General features: G+C 45.5%; 1 protein-coding gene across 2 annotated transcripts in view; it reads right to left on the bottom strand.

Annotated features, from left to right (window-relative positions):
- The window catches only part of ASIC2 (acid sensing ion channel subunit 2), a 1,882,574-nt gene that overhangs the window by 349,137 nt on the left and 1,514,351 nt on the right, over nucleotides 1-19,086 (bottom strand). For both annotated transcript variants that reach the window (XM_069238055.1, XM_069238056.1), the window contains exon 5: nucleotides 13,136-13,192. In XM_069238055.1, the coding sequence (XP_069094156.1) occupies nucleotides 13,136-13,192 (57 nt within the window). The remainder of the gene's footprint in view (nucleotides 1-13,135; nucleotides 13,193-19,086) is intronic.

Below are 19,086 nucleotides of genomic sequence, written 5' to 3'. Positions count from 1 at the left end.
AATTTTGGGAAAAGCTTAATTTATAAACAGATCAAAAGTGTAAAAGTATGATGAAATCTGTTAATACATTTCCAATTCCAATCCCAATTCCAAACAGTTCCAGTTCCAAACAGTGGAATCTGATTAGTACTTCAGATTATCAGTGCATTCAGAAGAATTTTTTTTAAGGTGATAGTTTTCAAACATGAATTGAGAAACATTAATTCTTCTCCCTACCATGATAACAATGCCAATAGTGTGCTAAAAGGCAAGTCAGGTAATGCACTCTTTGGGGGCCAGGGTTTCTATTATACATGAACAACATATAGGGGGTCATTCTAAGTCTGGCGGGCGGCGGAGAGCAGAATCAGGGCCATAGTTTGTTATATCAAACAAAGGCAAAGGTTTTGTACAGCGCTCCTCTTAAAGTCATGAATTTGAGATCATCATGTATGACAATGAAGAAAAAGGAGGGAAATTGAAATAAAACAATTGCCTAGGACCACACAATTTGGGTAAGTGGAGAAGCGGGATTAATCCCAAGTTTTGGGTTTCACATTGTGCAATACAGACACTATGGGGGTCATTCTGACCCCGGCGGTCAGAGACCGCCGGGGCCAGGGTCGGCGGGAGCACCGCCGACAGACCGGCGGTGCCCCGCAGGGCATTCTGACCGCGGCGGTTCGGCTGCGGTCAGACAAGGAAAACCGGCGGTCTCCCGCCGGTTTTCCGCTGCCCCTGTGAATCCTCCATGGCGGCGGAGCACGCTCCGCCGCCATGGGGATTCTGACACCCCCTACCGCCATCCTGTTCCTGGCGGGTCTCCTGCCAGGAACAGGATGGCGGTAGGGGGTGCCGCGGGGCCCCTGGGGCCCCTGCAGTGCCCATGCCAATGGCATGGGCACTGCAGGGGCCCCCGTAAGAGGGCCCCACTTTGTATTTCAGTGTCTGCTTTGCAGACACTGAAATACGCGACGGGTGCAACAGCACCCGTCGCACCTTCCCACTACGCCGGCTCAATTCTGAGCCGGCGTCATCGTGGGAAGGTTAATTTGCCCTGGGCTGGCGGGCGGCCTTTTGGCGGTCGCCCGCCAGCCCAGGGCAAATCCCAAAATACCCTCAGCGGTCTTTTGACCGCGGAGCGGTATTTTGGTGGGGGAAGTCTGGCGGGCGGCCTCCGCCGCCCGCCAGACTTAGAATCACCCCCTATATGTATTGCCTCCCTTCACATACAACCACCTTACCACAGACCGCTGACGGTCACCTTACTGGTATCATTGCAGCTGTTGGATACTCACAGATCAGATTTTGTGGAATCTGGGAAAATATTTGTGAGTGCCTATGTTCTAGATCCTAACAATTGGACTACGGAGAGTGAGGTTTGCAGCAAAGTAACAAGACATTGGCCCTCATTGTGACCCTGGCGGTCTTCCGACCGTGAGGACCGTCAATTATGAGTGTGCGGGTTGGCCGCTGCCAACCCACCACATCTCCACCCATACAGGCCATGGCGGTATGAACCACCGGGCCAGAGATGTTTATCTCCGATCCGTGGTCTACAGAGGACCACCAGTGGTATTATGAGCCGGCCTACAGCCATGGTTTCTGCAGCGTTAGCACCGCTACGAAAACCATGGCGGTAGGGCTACCAGTGACAGGGAACTCCTTCCCTGTCACAGGTAGATGGCACCCTCACCCCCACTGCCTATAGTCACTGCATCCTCCACCCCCCTACTAACATAGCACCCCCACCTGCTAAAACATAGCGCCCTTACTCTCCCACCCCAACCCCGCATACATGCACACAGACACCCACACGCACCATACATACACCCATTCACCTACACTACCAGACACGCATTCACTCACACTCATCCATACACGCATTCACTCACACGCATCCATACACACATACACACAAACATCCAAACATGCATTCTCACACGCATAGACACTGACATGCAGACACACACTCACTTCAACATTCATACACGCATTCACTCACACGCATACAACCACGCATATACCACAACACTCACAGTCGCATTCACACACTCACACACACATTCATACATACGCGCAGACACCACACACTCACACACAAAACTCTCCATCCTCCCACCCTCCTCCCTCTGTGGGAAGCCCGACTTACCTTACCCGGTGAGGAGGTCGTCCAGCAGGGAAGGGGAGCTGCCACCACCGACAGCGCCCCGCCAGAAGGACACTGCCAGGCCATATTTATAGTTATAATACGGCTGGTGGCATCCTACTGGCCGGGCGGTGCTGGTGGTAGCAACGCCAGAGCGCCAGCATGGCTACTACCGGATATCCGCCCAAAGTGTGGCGGAAATCCGGCAGTATCCATAATATGGCGGTCTTCTGGCACCTTTGGCCATCTCGCTCAAAGCCCGCCAAAGTCATAATGGAGTCCATAAGGTGCGATTTCAAAACACATTTTGAACTGTTCCTTGTGCTCTTGATTCAACTATTAAGACTGGGGATGTATATTCTGCTAAGAGTCCCTGTAATAGAAAAAGATGGAGCCTTAGTTGTACAATTCATATGTACGTTAATGAGTACAGTGAGTTCCACTTTGTGAAGACATCGCTAAGTGTAGGGGAATCACAGGCTGTTAATGCTGGTGTATTCATTAGTGCTACTGATGCCAAATAGAAATTATATTCATTTTCCACAAAAGAGCATTTAGTAACACAGCATAAGGGAGTTACTCTAACTATAAGGTTGTGTAAGTATAAATGTATTTAGCAAGATATTTATTCCCCTTTCTCCACCTCTGCTACTTTCCTTCATAGCTTTATGTATGTTTTCATTGGTAGGGATCTGAGAGACGGAAAAGAACCAGAGGTGGGTCAAACATTCCGCACTGCTGGCAGAGTTCACAGAGTTTTGCCCACCCTGCGTTCCACTTGGAGTGAGGAGTTCCTGCAAAACTCCGCCCACCACCACAGGCAGAGTTTTTTTCTCACATGCAGCTCACCAATATTAAGTTGGCAAACACAAGCAAGAATTTACGTCACCTAGCATGATTTGCGGGTGCTAGTGCGCCTGCCGGTGAGATTTCTCAACATGGGCAGTCGCAACCGTTCGCATTGAGAAAACTACAGCTGAAAATCTACTGGAGCAGTAGAAAGAAGCAGTGCCCCCTGGTGCACTGTGTGGTGTCGTTCCCGATGATTTTACAGAACAAGCTCTCAGGGCAAAACAAAAGCATCATAAGCAGCACAATGTGGCTGAATTCTACCCGCTTGTGGAACACCCTAGAGCAGAGGTCTTCAAACTGGGAGGCGGGCCCCCCTTGGGGGGCCTCAAGTGATCCCAGGGGGGGCGCCAAACTCTGGCCTAAAGAAATATTATACAGATAACATGCCTTTGTTTTAAGCAAAAGCATGTTATTGCAGTTTTAAAAAGGTAACAGTACTTAACTGCAATGTTTAAATAGGTTTAGACCTATTTAAACATTGCCATTTTTCTAAAATAATTGTGAAAAATTCTGAGGGGGGGCCCAATGATTTTTATTTTTCAACTGGGGGGGCGCGGCATTAAAAAGTTTGAAGACCACTGCCCTAGAGTGTCAATGAGTTTTAATGTAACTCCGCGGAATTCCACGAATTGAGTTCCGCCCACCCATAAAAGAACATTGCTTCTACTGGATTGTGCGCACCAAACAATTACTTTCAAGAAACTGGAATAACAGGGATAAAGAACTCTTCCCTAAATGGAGCTGGATTGCAAAGCAGGCTCAGGCCTTTTCCGGGAAGGGTAAAAGCAATGCTATCCTCTGAGGAGTACGTTTCCCTTTGGCTCCATTTCCAGCTATCCCCTGCTGGAAAAAAGGATATTTATTTTTTTAATTTGATTTTAATTGGTTTCCTCTACCATTCAGATGTTCTTTGTATGGTTGTGTTACATCACTTTCGAAGTTTGCCGTTAACGACCTGAGTAAAGGCGAGTGCCTGAGCTGTGTTGGGGGGGTTCTAGTATGACACGTGACCTGAATCACAGAGATAATGTTGTACCTAAATGAAAGGTTGGTACCATCATTCATTGCTGCAAATGTATTTCAGTGGTATACAAAATGTGCCATTACGGCAGACCTTTATGTTTGAATCAATCTACTCACTGGACATTCTGTTTTTACAAACGTGGAAATACTAATTTCTGAGAAATTGCCGGGAATTCTGAAGCGGATACAGGCTTCCTCAACTATTACTGGAACACACTGTGAATGTGAAGATACTGTCAAACCCGGAGGTTGGAGATTTAAGCAAATATTAGGTGATAACTTATAGAGTATTTATTTTACGAATTTTACCTGGGAGTTTTGTGAACCAGGCACGCAGAGATCATGTTTTAATTTACTATTTCTGTGGCTGCCACTTTCAATACTTAAATGGAATACTTTTATTTTTTAGGATTTATGTGTCACTTATCCGTTTGCATTTCCAGGTTCACTATTTTTAATACATTTCTCTACATACATATTTTTACTTTTTCCGCTTTTGATCTGTTTCTTAATTTTTCTTTTCCTTTGCTTAGTTTTTCTATTATCCACTGCATTGTAGTTGTATGTATCTACGTTTCGTGACTTTGTCACCTGGGGCAATAATTATTTTAGCACTAAATGTGACAAACCGCAAAAACATCTTTACAGCACCTCATTAATCCCTGAGGTAAGGACCCACAGTAGACTAAGCGTTTCATGACATTAACGAATAAATGATGACCTGTCTGCTGCCAAGAGCAACACTGCTTGCCTGTCCCATTTGACAGCTTTCAGGAGAGATCGTGACCCATTTCTCCCACGTTTCCCTAGACTCCCAAAGCTCATAAATAAGGTAAAGAGGTTACAAAGCTGTTGAACCTCTTTTAGTATTCCATATCGGGTATCAAAAAAGTAGCTTGTGGACCACAAATGCCTACAGCCGTGGGAATTTCAAGGACTGGTCTGCTACTAAGGACCTCATTCCAAGTGTCACGTTCATCCTGATAGAGGCAGGATATAGGATTTACTGGTCCCATTAGCATTAGATCAAGTGCACATCGAGTGCAAGGGCAGTGCAGCTAAAAGCAGGTGTTAACGAAATGTACTAATCAATGATTTAATACTTATGAAATATTGAATATATGTTAGATTAAGGCAGTAATATGTCATATTAAGAGTTATGAATTTAGCTTTATCTTTGTTAATTGTAGGCCTTAACTTAGCGAGTGTCTTGGCCTATTTGCCAGGCCTCATGTAAAAGCTGTATTTCTTAGCCTTTAATAAAATAGGTGACCAAGTGAGTCAAACTGTTAATCTCTATTGTATTGTTTAAATGTGCTCATAACAGAAGTTTTTCATGTGAACCGAATGCTAGGAGATGATGTTCTTGCTAATGCAACATTTTATGTGTAATGTGTGTGAGACTGACTTTACCAGGACAAGAACAATGAAGATACTGACTAAAATATAGAAGCTGCAACAATATTGTTACCTGCCAAGCCGGATGATGAGGACATCACAAGACAAACCAATCAATGACATGTGAAAGGAGTAATATTAGAATTCGTAGATTTGAGATTTTAGTTTTATTGGACAGAGTGTGAACATACGAATAACTGACCAATAGGGATTTGAGGGTTAGTTTAAGTGACTTTGACTTAACAACACTGCACAGGGGGAAGAGGGCTAATTCTGAGAGAATACAGCTTACTGCCCATTTTCTTCCTGACCAAAAGGTTATTATTTTCTTATTGCGTCTTGGCTAGCAAAGCACACAGGGTTCCCACAGTGCAGGAAAAATAGAATGTCAGTTTTAGAATTGTTGCTGCAAAGCTGATGTCAGAAGGCAGTGGATGAAAGAAATTCTGCAGCTATGTTAATATAGCTACATTTTTGCCTCATTTTATATGGTCTGATAATATTAAACAAACCAAGGGAACGAAAGAGAAAAGCAATCCAATCCAGCAAACTAAGAGAACAAGAAACATTGAAAAACACTTAAGTGAACCCCAACCCCACAACAAAGTGCAGTGAGGCGTGTAAGTTGGAGATGCTTGGGGAACCTTGTTCCAGGCAGCAGAATTAAACCTTCAACCTCCACAGGTTAGATTCTATTTTACATCGCCCCATAGAGGCAAGCACCGCTGTATGCTCCACCTGCACTTCAAACGTTATTGTAGGAAAGCAGCAAAGGCAATCAGCATAGAGTGGGCATAACAGACAGTAGTAGCCGGTCAGTGGCAGAGGTAGAGGAGAACTGTAATAACAGCGCTGGAGAGAGACGGTAGCAGGGTGGTGGAAGATTCCGCTGCTTCAAAAGCGCTTTTTGTCCAATGCAACAAATTAATTATTTAGTACTTCTGTGTATTAAAAAAGTGACCAGAATGCCCATGATACATTTGGCCACAAAAATAGAACATGAAAAATACAGCATTTATACAAATATGCTGGCTATTCTTAGAACTGACCACCAAGGAAGAGCGGTCATTCAGAATTATTTTCTAATGATGGCTATGTTGCACCTCAGTACTAAAGATCAAGTAAAAAGCTTTTGTTGAACTCGAGCAGTAGAATGTAAGCTCTGCAAGAAGGCTCCTGGAAAGACAGTATATTCAGCACAGAATGACAGTAACAGTCATACTGTCGGTTTGACAACAGGCACCAACACAAGCTCTCAAACATCATATTCTTTGAGTGTCAAGAGAGTCTGAGATCGCCTCTTCCAAACCCCTGTCACCAAAATGTTCATGCTCTAGGAATACACAAGGCGGAGCTAAGTAAAAACCACTGCAGGCAGGTGTCTTACAGCGCCACCACAAATAGCCACTTGAGGCTGCCAAACTCAGGGTCCACCCACCAGATTTTGAGTCAGGCATGCTGCAAATGTTATGACAACGGATTGAAATTTACTCTGTCTGTGTAAAATGTCCTTCAACGGTCCAATAGAGTGGGAACAGTTGGAGGTAAGCCATCCAACCATCTGACTCATTTAAAGTGGATGGTTCGATGGCTTCTCTTTAACTGTCTGTCATTACCACGCGCTGTATTACCTTTAAATGGATGCACCATGCGCAAACAGGCATAGTACGCTGTGTTACAGTGCAAGCACTGCCTTCAGGGCAGCAGCGAGCTCCTGCTGCCCTATGGGCAGTGCATTAAAGTGCACTCCTGCTTTAGGAGTTTGTTTTTGAACAATATAAGACTTTGCTAAACTTTGACAGCCATTATGTCTGACGGAGCCATCCGCCAGATGTTTCCTACACTGACAGAACCATTCTCATATATAGAGATAATAATTATGGGTCCAGCAGACATCTCTAAAGTTTGTGGGTAGAGTAAATGCAGGGTTGCTGACTTAAAGACCTCTGTTACCTGTCTACCTTTACTCTGGTTGCCAAACCCTGAATCACGCCTTATGTCTAGAGTGGCTCAGTGGGTGAAAAACAATGAGTTTGAAACCTACCTCGAGTGATTGCTAGTGTTTAGACAGTTTACGAGCATTTGTCCCATTACCTTTTGGGTGTTTGATTGCCAGTAGCATGTCTGGAAACTTGAAATTGGTGCAACTTTCCAAGCCTACTACTGCAATTTTTTGCAAATTCTAAAAAGTAGTGATACTGCATCCATTCAAGGAGTTCAAGGATGCAGATTTGCTAGTTTTTTGGTAAAATGGTCACTATATATAATTAAATTCCTGATCCAAAAAATGAAGAAGTGAAAACCTCTTAGTGAAATCAGAACAAGAAAACCCAAACAAAGACAGAGCAGACCTGACTCAGTTCCACAAGACCCAACTACCAAGCAAAGAATGTATTTAACAATCCAGACACCCTCCTACCGTTTCCCTAAGACTATGTCTCTGGGTGACTGTTTCAGAGCCTCCCAGAAAACAACATATCACACTAGTATACTGCATACCACACTGCGAGTGTAGACATACCACTGATCACACTGCTGAAGCAACAGGTCATAACTCTGCACTGCTTTTCACTGCAAAGGACACATTGCGGTATCAGCTCCGCCTACTTACCAATGCATCTATTTAAAAATACAGATGTATTAACAACCTGTTGGCAAAACATTGCCTTCTCAACCTCTGTTTTAGTTCAAAATGTGAGGAATTGTGTTGTTGGTTGAGGATAGTGTGATGGCTTCTCAAGCATCAGCCACAATCCTTGTAAGGATGAACACCAAACAATCATTAAATTGACCTGTGCTTAACCCTCTGGTAGATAGGCGCAAAAGCAGTCATGCTTAACTGAGAGGCGATCTGTTAAGTATTTATAAATGACAAAAACAGTAATAAAGTGAGAACACAATACAAGAATACCCCAAACCACTTTAGAAAAATGTAGAGTAGCATTTAATAAATTATTTGACACCAAAATGACCAAAATACAGTGAAATATGCAATTTCAAAGTTTTAAAGCATGTTTAGTGTCTAAAATCACAAAGGCCAACTATGGTAATTTGGTTGCCCCAGACCAGAACAAAGTCACAAGTTTAGGCCAATTGCAATGGAGTCCAGGCTGCATACAAGGACCAAGTTAGTTCCACTGAGAACTTCCCCTTATGGCCTTGGGGCCGAGTGTTGTGCAAGGCTGTGTTGGTTCTGATGAGGAACTGCGAGGGCTGGATTGTAAGGTCATGTGTCCTGTTGCATTGCACTGCATCCAGTTGCCTCATACTGAATCTGTTCTGAGGGAACACACTGTTGGGTCAGGAGGAGTACACACTGATTCCATTTAAGGGACCAGGGCCTTGGGGGCGCACCTCATGGGGATCAGGCCTCACTCTTTCAGAGGCCAGCAGCAAAGTACCAGCAGGTCCAGTTGAGTCTGGGTAGCTGAGCAGATTCTTGATGGGTCTCTGGAGCGTGTTATGCCCCTGTAGCTCAGAACAAGAGTCTTGTCAGCTAGCCCTTGGAGTTACTCCGGTGGTTCTGGGCTCAAGGAGAAGCCCAGGCTTCCTTCCTCAGACAGTAGGGCAGCAGGGCAGTGCTTCCTCTAAGATAAGCCTGACTGCTCTGTGCCAAGCTACTAGAGGGTTAAGCACAAGTTAATTTAGGGTTGACTTAAGCCTCATTCTGACTAGGATTGTGCTTGTTGCTTGACCAGGGCTCACACCCAGTCAATCAACAACCCAATTTCTCACAGTGACATAAGGCACTCAATCTCTTATCATAGATGTACTTATTCACACACCTTTCTACTCACACAATACCTTTTTGCATTCACACACTCATCCATTCACAATGCCCTTACACACATACCAGTTAATGAAGAGTCATGTTGGCTTGTAAAACAGACCTTTCAGCTTTGCTAATGCACAGTGCGTCAGTGTTGCACTGAAAATACACATTGGGTCTCAAGCTCCCTGACGTACTGCTGCTGTGAAAGGAAGTTGGCATTGGTACAATTTCAAACGTTGTGTAATCTTCCAGACTTGGGTAAATGTCTAAATATCTCTGTTTCAAGTAGGCTACCATCACATTTGAAAAGGAAACAGATGTTGGTTACAGGGATTCATCAATGGCAAATCGCCTCACCTGTTAGTGTTCAGACATTGCCCTCTACGCCACTTTTTTCCCTGTCTATCTGACAATATGAACCAGACAAAGGAAAAAATACTAACCCTGCACATGCCTTGGCTAGAACACCCAGCTGTCATGCGCAGTTTCTGTGTTTGGCGCACTGACAGGCAGTTTGAGCGGGGAGGGGCTCCTAATGCCCTATCAAAGCACTCCCTCCCTGCTCTCCTACCAATGGCAAGAGCCAGCATCACATATGCAGTGTGATTGGCAGCACAGGGCCCATTTAGTCCCAGCACTGCTAATCACACTGTTCATCTGATGAGTCACAATGGTAAATGTTTACTTTTAAACCTCTCCCGTGATACTGTAGGGATTCTTTAAAAGTGCAAAAAGCAACAAAATAAACTCTAATGGAGCAAGTTCTCATTACCACTCATATGCTTTTACTACACATGTGTGTAGCACACATGCCTTTGCCATGCATATGCATGGGAATGGCAGAGAGAGCAGTCCGGGCGAAACAGCAAGGTGGAGCGACCAGAGGAGAGAGTGGTAAGTAGGGCTAGGACAGGGTCGGGAGGCAGTTTTTAGCACAAGATGTGGTAGGTTTTAGGGTTCAGGGTGGGGGGTTGGGGTAGTTTTTAGGACAGGGTAAGTTTTAGGATTTAGGGTGGGGTAGAGGTAGTTTTTACGGCAGGGTGGGGTATGTTTCAGGGCAGGGCAGGGTAGCTTTTAGGGTTGGGAGGGGTAGTTTTTAAGATAGGGTTTAGGGTGGGGGGGTCGGAGTAGTTTTTAGGTCAGGGCGGGGTAGGTTTTAGGATTCAGGGTGGGAGTGGGGGTTCGGGGTAGCTTTTAAGACAAGATAGGGTAGTTATAAGACAGGGTAGGTTTTAGGGTGGGCGTCTGGCAGTTTTTAGGACAGGGCTGGGTAGGTTTTAGGACAGGGCATGGTAAGGGTTTAGGGTGGGGCAAGGGGTTGGTGTATTTTTTAGGACAGGGCAGGGTAGGTTTTAGGGTTTAAAGTGGGGGGTCAGGGTCATTTTTAGGACAGGGTAGGGTAGGTTTTAAGACAGGGCAGGGTAGGTTTTAGGGTTGAGGGCAGGGGGTCGGGTAGTTTTAAGAACAGCGTGGGGTAGGTTTCAGGGCAGGGGTTGGATAGTTTTTAGGACAGGGAGGGGTAATTTTTAGGTCGGGTAGGTCTTATGGCTTAAAGCAGGGGGTCGGGTAGTTTCTAGGTCAGGGCGGGGTAGGTTTTATGACAGGGCAGGGTATGTTTTAGGGCAGAGACTCAGGGTAGTTTTTAGGACAGGGCGGGGTAGGTTTTCGGACAGGGTAGATTTTAGGGTTTGGGACTAGGTGGGGGTTGGGGTAGTTTTTAGGACAGGGCGGGGTAGGTTTTTGGACAGGGCGGGATAGGGGGGGAGTTAGGTCTCAGGCCATGGCACATGGGGTGGAAGGAGCAGTTTTAAGGGCTTGGGCCGGTGAAGTATGGTTTCAGGTGCAGGGGGCATGGCGGGGGAGTATTTACAGCGCATGTTTATTTACCAAACATGCTTTTACAACAAAATTCATTGTAAAGGCATGTGTTGTAAAAGCATGTGCGATATATGCGTGTCTTATTGCATCATACATCCCTTAGTTTGGTTCTTGTCAAAACCACAACACTGTAACGGACCAAATCATAATTTGGTGGACATGTGTACTTTTCTTTAGGAAAACGGTTCAAGTGAAAAGACTAACACACTGCACAGGAAAAGCAACTAGACTAGACGTGTCCCATCCCACACCCTCTCCTCCATGCAGCTCTGCCATTTCCATTGCTGTCCAAGCCCTCCCTGTAAGTCCTGTAATTCTAGCACCCATTCCCTCAACACTGTGCCTCCCTTTAAAAGGAGAAACCTTGCAATAGACTAAATATTTGTGACAGAACTATGATTGCAGAAAAATCCCTTATTTCGAAAAAGCATGTGCACTAGATAAAGTTAATACTGCAGTATATATATGAGACTTCTCACACTGTGTATCATATATCAAGCATTATTGAGACTTCTCATGTTGCATATTATATATCAAACATTATTGCTTCAGACTACGGTGTTGTATATACATCAATCGTTATTGCCTCAGACTTCCTACGCGGCCTATTATATATCAGTCGTTATTGCTCAAGACTTCTTACATTGTGTATTGCATATCAATCATTATTGCTTGATATTCCTTACGTTGTGTATTATATTTCAATCATTATTGCTTGAGACTCCTCACGTTGTGTATTATATATCAATCACTATTGTTTGAAATGTCTTACGTTGTGCATTATAAATCAAACATAATTTCTCAAGACTTCCTATGTTGTACACTATGGCCCTCATGTCAACTTCAGCGGTAACTGCCGCCTACCGCCACGGTGATGGACGCCAACATACCATCGCTGTGGCTACCAGTCGGCCACGCGTATTATGACTGGCGACAGAATTCCGCCAGAAGGCTGGCGGAATACCGCCGACGGTCATGGCGGCGGACGGTGGTAAGGTGGTGCTGCTTTCAGCAGCACTGCCACGCCAGCAAAACACTGCCGACTGTATCATGAGCAATGATATGGCCTGGCGGTGGTTTGCTGGAAGACGCTGCTGCTGACAGCAGTGCTGTGTCCCGTCTCCAGCCGGAGGACCCCCTGCAAGCAGGTAAGTCTGGTTCTCCGACAGGAGAGGGGGTGGGGGTGTTGTGTGTGTGGGGGTGCATGTTTTGGTATGCGTGCATGCGGGTGTGAGTCGCGTTGAATGAGTGCGTGAATGACTGAATGTAAGTGTATGTGTATGTTGTGTGTAGTGAATGCGTGTGTGCGCCAAACTATGTTGGTGTGTGTTGCAGTGTGTGGGAATGTATGTGTGCATGCCTGGGTGGATGTGGGTATGCATACGTGTATATGTGTGCGCATGTGGGTGTGTAAATGTGCGTGGGGCAGGAGAGGGAGTGGGAGGGTGGGGGATGGCTCTTGGGAGGGGTTGGTGGCGGGAGAGACCCCTATCAGTGCCAGGGAAGTAGTTCACTTGCACTGATAGTGCCTACCTCCATGGTTTTCGTGGCGGTACGCTTGCCACGAAAACCATGGCGGTAGGTGGGGTCATAATCCCGAGGGTGGGATTTTGATGACCGCCTGGCTGGAGACCGAAGTCTCCAGCCCAGCGGGCATTACCATCCTGGCAGTCGGTGTGTTAAAGTGGCTGTCGGTCTGAGCCATTTCTGCCGTGGTCATAATTCAATTTTTTTTACCGTTGGCCTGTTGGCGTTATTACCGCCGCTTTATCACCGACCGCCAGGGTTGTCATGAGGGCCTATATTTCTAACATTATTGCTTGTGACTTCTTATGTTCTGTTTTATGTACCAAAAATGTCTGCTTGAGACCTCTTACCACAAAAAAGACTCATGAGTAATCATTCCCTGAATATTTTCAGACTAGGAATTGAAATCAAACAGCCCCGTATACCACTGATTAGACAGAAAGTATATTGTTAGAAGGCACCAGTTGCACGCAATACTGTGGAAAACGGCAGCATAGGGTTGAGTTTAGGGTCACTAGATGCCTTATCATGCAGTATGATATGTATTAGTTACTAACCTAAAGCTGGCTCCGCACACTCTTTATACTGCTCAGGAGTACAGTATGGCGCATCACCTGCAAGAGAGCAAACATGTTATGGTTAGAATATGGTCACTTATTATGGATGAGCGATTCCTAAAATGGTTGAGTTAAAGCAGAGAACTCTATTGTAAATCCAGGATTCATTGAAATGTATTCACGATCAGCAATGCACAACATTGACACGTGGATACAGAGCATCATCACATGGGGATCTCAACGGAATTCATTTAGCAAATTACTGTAAAGGCTATTTCAGACAGCACATATCAATGTTACTACTACAACAAAGAGTTTTAGCTGTGAGGCAAAGTCACAAATACATTTTCTTCGGCTCTAGAAGAAATGTATGTATAGGAAACTCGTGTACTATCTAATAAGGTACAACATAGTTGGCAGAGAAAACTGCTGAACCCTTGGCAGCTATGACACAAACAGTGACTTTTCCAGAGAGGAATACATGAGAGGTTCAAAGAAAACCAAATAACAAAGTCAAAAATACATTAAATATTCATAAACCAATTTATAAAAAACAAGAAAATATACTTAGCAAAATGACACAAAATGGTGACGCTTTGATTCATGGAAATGGAGATAAAATAGAGGTGGATTCACAAACATGCTTAAAATTGTGAGCAGACATCTATGACTACGCCTCAACATACGTTAATACTTTTTTGCTATTCTCTTAAAACAGGTTTAATAATACGACTGGAAAGCCATGCCATTTGTTGGCACCGACCTGTAACATTTTTATTGTAATTATTTTTAAGTCTAGCTGATTCCCCTGTGCTAAATTGTACACCAGTAAAAAGCACGGCTGAATGTTTTTTTGTATTCTAAGGAAGACATTTTGTCCTAATGGAGAAAGCCCCTCAGCCACACTCACACCAAATCTAAGAGTAATCCATACCTCTTCGCGTCTGCGAAGGAAATTTACTTCCGCCCTTGGCAGAAGAAAAGCCCCGACGATTCCAGCATGGGAAAGGGTCAGATTTCAGTTTGTTAATGCACACAAATGTATATGTTTTGGATGTTCACAAACATACAAGGCTAATCACATCTTTTTCTACTCGGTTCATATGTCTTGCATGGGAGTTATTACTGTGGAATTCTCCCCACTCATGGACTAGAAACCTGCAGTAGAAATATTGTTTATTACTTACTGGCGGAATTCCTTTAATGTATTCCTAATAGGCATAAATGCATGTTTACAGTAAAAATGTATTTTAATGTTGGGCCCATGAATGTTTTAGGATTTAGGACAATGAGCACCAATTAATGGGAACGCTCAATTAAAGTCAATGTTATTGGGAAACTGGGACCTAGGATCAGGTTTATGGTGACTTCAATGGACTAGTGGTCAGGTACACCATGTGGGTCGCACCATTCAAATTCAACAAACCAACAATCCTTAGCTGTGGAAGTTGTGCATTTCTTGATGAGCCTTGGTGCCTTGTCCCAATATTCCACAAGCCAAAACAAGTTTCATTTTTGCTGATGCTCGAAAGTTCACTGCTGATCTTTTCCAAAGCTTCCACTCTTCCAAGAAATTCAACCAGGAGCTAGATTTCTCTCCAGCCAAGGCTTGTGCAGGGGCCCAACCAACTGATTCTTAGGGCAAATTTCCTTCTCATTGGTTCAAGTGCAGAGCAAGAGACACCACATGCTTTTGTTTTGATAAGCTAGCACCGAAGAGCCATTTTTATCCTGCGTGCTAGCCAGTGATTTATGGCCTTTCCTATGTCCTTTTATAGAGAACTTCCACCAAGAGACATACCACTTTTGCAGCACATCTGTCTTCCTTACCTGCAAACTGTTCCAGAAGCCTTTCCCTAACGTGGCAGGAGACATGTGCCACTGTTTAGAATACCAAGACCACTTGATGTTGTCACAGAAAATAGAACATGGACATAAAAATATAGCTCAACAACAAGCATTGGCTCTACACAGATGTACGAAATAAAAGAACACCGCAGGCCCAAATTCAATGCTACCCGGAATGAAGTGAAAAGTTCCCTTTAGGACACTGAAGTAATTAACCTGAAAAGACTGCGATAAAAAGCTAACTCATGTTCAGCAAATAAGTAGGTATTTATGACTTTAGGCATACAGGCTCACTGGCACATACTTCGTGTTTCAAAATAGATCGCAAACCTAATTAGACAATGAGTGCAGGAAATCTAATCAGCTCAGACTACACAAAGGTTACAATGATAAGGCACACATGGTATTAAAATTGCATTTGCTGTAGAACTGTATGTATTCAAGAGTGACAAATGGTTTGTTTGTCAAACACTGTTAAAGCCACAAGTGAAGAATCTGTAGAAAATTATTTTAGAGTTAAGGGGTGACTGGGTCACAGGTTTTCAAATCAATGGCGCAACCAAAATTGAGGGGGGCCCTCTGCAAAGTGGGCCCCCTCCAGACTCAGCTAGGAACTCTTAGAATGTTCTACTGTGCTAAGGGAGCCCCTGGAGCTTGCCCTTCCCCCTAAACCCCTGTGTATGTTACGCAACTGGTTCAAATGTTTTTCTGTTTCAATCTATGACTGGCCAGCCAATCATTATTTACTGTCTTGTAATAAAGTATTGTGTGATTTTGTATGTAAGAGGCTGTCTGTGCCACAGCAACTTGAGACTGGCTGTCTGTCTGTGTGAGGATGGTCGAACTCCATGTTACAAAAGTAATGGACTGTCTTTTTATTGCCAAAGAAGAGTTTGTCTTTTTTCTATTTTTACATTTTTATTTACCCTGCAACCATGTCCAGCAGTATGGTAATGCTGTGGGAACAAGTTTCTTTAGTACATGGAGCAGAGACAAATGTCTGCAGGTCTCCCTTGATGAATGCTTCTGGCTTTCAAGAGTTCTCTTGGTGTAGCCTGTCAAAAGCCAGGGCTGGTCTTTTTTATTGGCCATTTGTCCCTGGCCATTCCCAAATGGCACATTGTAGGAAGTTGGCTCTGTATGTGCTATTTCAAAGTAAGGAATAGCATGCACAAAGTCCAAGGGTTCCCCTTAGAGGTAAAATAGTGGTAAAAAGAGATAATACTAATGCTCTATTTTGTGGTAGTGTGGTCGAGCAGTAGGCTTATCCAAGGAGTAGTGTTAAGCATTTGTTGTACATACACATAGACAATAAATGAGGTACACACACTCAGAGACAAATCCAGCCAATAGGTTTTGTATAGAAAAATATATTTTCTTAGTTTATTTTAAGAACCACAGGTTCAAATTTAACATGTAATATCTTGTTTGAAAGGTATTGCAGGTAAGTACATTAGGAACTTTGAATCATTTCAATTGCATGTATACTTTTCAAGTTATTCACAAATAGCTATTTTAAAAGTGGACACAGTGCAATTTTCACAGTTCCTGGGGGAGGTAAGTTTTTGTTAGTTTTACCAGGTAAGTAAGACACTTACAGGGTTCAGTTCTTGGTCCAAGGTAGCCCACCGTTGGGGGTTCAGAGCAACCCCAAAGTTACCACACCAGCAGCTCAGGGCCGGTCAGGTGCAGAGTTCAAAGTGGTGCCCAAAACGCATAGGCTTCAATGGAGAGAAGGGGGTGCCCCGGTTCCAGTCTGCCAGCAGGTAAGTACCCGCGTCTTCGGAGGGCAGACCAGGGGGGTTTTGTAGGGCACCGGGGGGGACACAAGCCCACACAGAAATTTCACCCTCAGCGGCGCGGGGGCGGCCGGGTGCAGTGTTAGAACAAGCGTCGGGTTCGCAATGGAAGTCAATGAGAGATCAAGGGATCTCTTCAGCGCTGCAGGCAGGCAAGGGGGGGGCTTCCTCGGGGAAACCTCCACTTGTGCAAGGGCGAGGGACTCCTGGGGGTCACTTCTGCAGTGAAAGTCCGGTCCTTCAGGTCCTGGGGGCTGCGGGTGCAGGGTCTTTTCCAGGCGTCGGGACTTAGGTTTCAGAGAGTCGCGGTCAGGGGAAGCCTCGGGATTCCCTCTGCAGGCGGCGCTGTGGGGGCTCAGGGGGGACAGGTTTTGGTACTCACAGTCGTAGAGTAGTCCGGGGGTCCTCCCTGAGGTGTTGGTCCTCCACCAGCCGAGTCGGGGTCGCCGGGTGCAGTGTTGCAAGTCTCACGCTTCTTGCGGGGAGTTTGCAGGGTTCTTTAAAGCTGCTCCTTTGGATAAAGTTGCAGTCTTTTTGGAGCAGGTCCGCTGTCCTCGGGAGTTTCTTGTCGTCGTCGAAGCAGGGCAGTCCTCAGAGGAGTCAGAGGTCGCTGGTCCCTTTGGAAGGCGTCGCTGGAGCAGAGTTCTTTGGAAGGCAGGAGACAGGCCGGTGAGTTTCTGGAGCCAAGGCAGTTGTTGTCTTCTGGTCTTCCTCTGCAGGGGTTTTCAGCTAGGCAGTCCTTCTTCTTGTAGTTGCAGGAATCTAATTTCTAGGTTCAGGGAGAGCCCTTAAATACTAAATTTAAGGGCGTGTTTAGGTCTGGGGGGTTAGTAGCCAATGGCTACTAGCCCTGAGGGTGGGTACACCCTCTTTGTGCCTCCTCCCAAGGGGAGGGGGTCACATCCCTAATCCTATTGGGGGAATCCTCCATCTGCAAGATGGAGGATTTCTAAAAGTTAGAGTCACCTCAGCTCAGGACACCTTAGGGGCTGTCCTGACTGGCCAGTGTCTCCTCCTTGTTATTCTCATTATTTTCTCCGGCCTTGCCGCCAAAAGTGGGGGCCGGGGCCAGAGGGGGCGGGCAACTCCACTAGCTGGAGTGTCCTGCGGTGCTGTGACAAAGGGGTGAGCCTTTGAGGCTCCCCGCCAGGTGTTACAGCTCCTGCCTGGGGGAGGTGTTAGCATCTCCACCCAGTGCAGGCTTTGTTACTGGCCTCAGAGTGACAAAGGCACTCTCCCCATGGGGCCAGCAACATGTCTCTAGTGTGGCAGGCTGCTGGGACCAGTCAGCCTACACAGATAGTCGGTTAAGTTTCAGGGGGCACCTCTAAGGTGCCCTCTGTGGTGTATTTTACAATAAAATGTACACTGCCATCAGTGTGCATTTATTGTGCTGAGAAGTTTGATACCAAACTTCCCAGTTTTCAGTGTAGCCATTATGGTGCTGTGGAGTTCGTGTAAAACAGACTCCCAGACCATATACTCTTATGGCTACCCTGCACTTACAATGTCTAAGGTTTTGCTTAGACACTGTAGGGGCACATTGCTCATGCACTGGTACCCTCACCTATGGTATAGTGCACCCTGCCTTAGGGCTGTAAGGCCTGCTAGAGGGGTGTCTTACCTATACTTCATAGGCAGTGAGAGGCTGGCATGGCACCCTGAGGGGAGTGCCATGTCGACTTACTCATTTTGTTCTCACTAGCACACACAAGCTGGTAAGCAGTGTGTCTGTGGTGGGTGAGGGGTCTCTTAGGGTGGCATAATACATGCTGCAGCCCTTAGAGACCTTTCCTGGCATCAGGGCCCTTGGTACCAGAGGTACCAGTTACAAGGGACTTATCTGGATGCCAGGGTGTGCCAATTGTGGAATCAAAAGTACAGGTTAGGGAAAGAACACTGATGCTGGGGCCTGGTTAGCAGGCCTCAGCACACTTTCAATTCAAAACATAGCATCAGCAAAGGCAAAAAGTCAGGGGGTAACCATGCCAAGGAGGCATTTCCTTACACCACCTCCCCCCAAACGAAAGAGGATGAGACTAACCTTTCCCAAGAGAGTCTTCATTTTCTAAGTGGAAGAACCTGGAAAGGCCATCTGCATTGGCATGGGCAGTCCCAGGTCTGTGTTCCACTATAAAGTCCATTCCCTGTAGGGAGATGGACCACCTCAACAGTTTTGGATTTTCACCTTTCATTTGCATCAGCCATCTGAGAGGTCTGTGGTCAGTCTGAACTAGGAAGTGAGTACCAAAGAGCTATGGTCTCAGCTTCTTCAGGGACCAAACCACAGCAAAGGCCTCCCTC

The sequence above is a fragment of the Pleurodeles waltl genome, chromosome 6 (genome assembly GCF_031143425.1).
Source record: "Pleurodeles waltl isolate 20211129_DDA chromosome 6, aPleWal1.hap1.20221129, whole genome shotgun sequence".
In the NCBI taxonomy this organism is placed as follows: Eukaryota; Metazoa; Chordata; class Amphibia; order Caudata; family Salamandridae; genus Pleurodeles; species Pleurodeles waltl.
The sequence above is the reverse complement of the archived record's forward strand: the minus strand, read 5'-3'. Positions and strand labels throughout refer to the sequence as shown.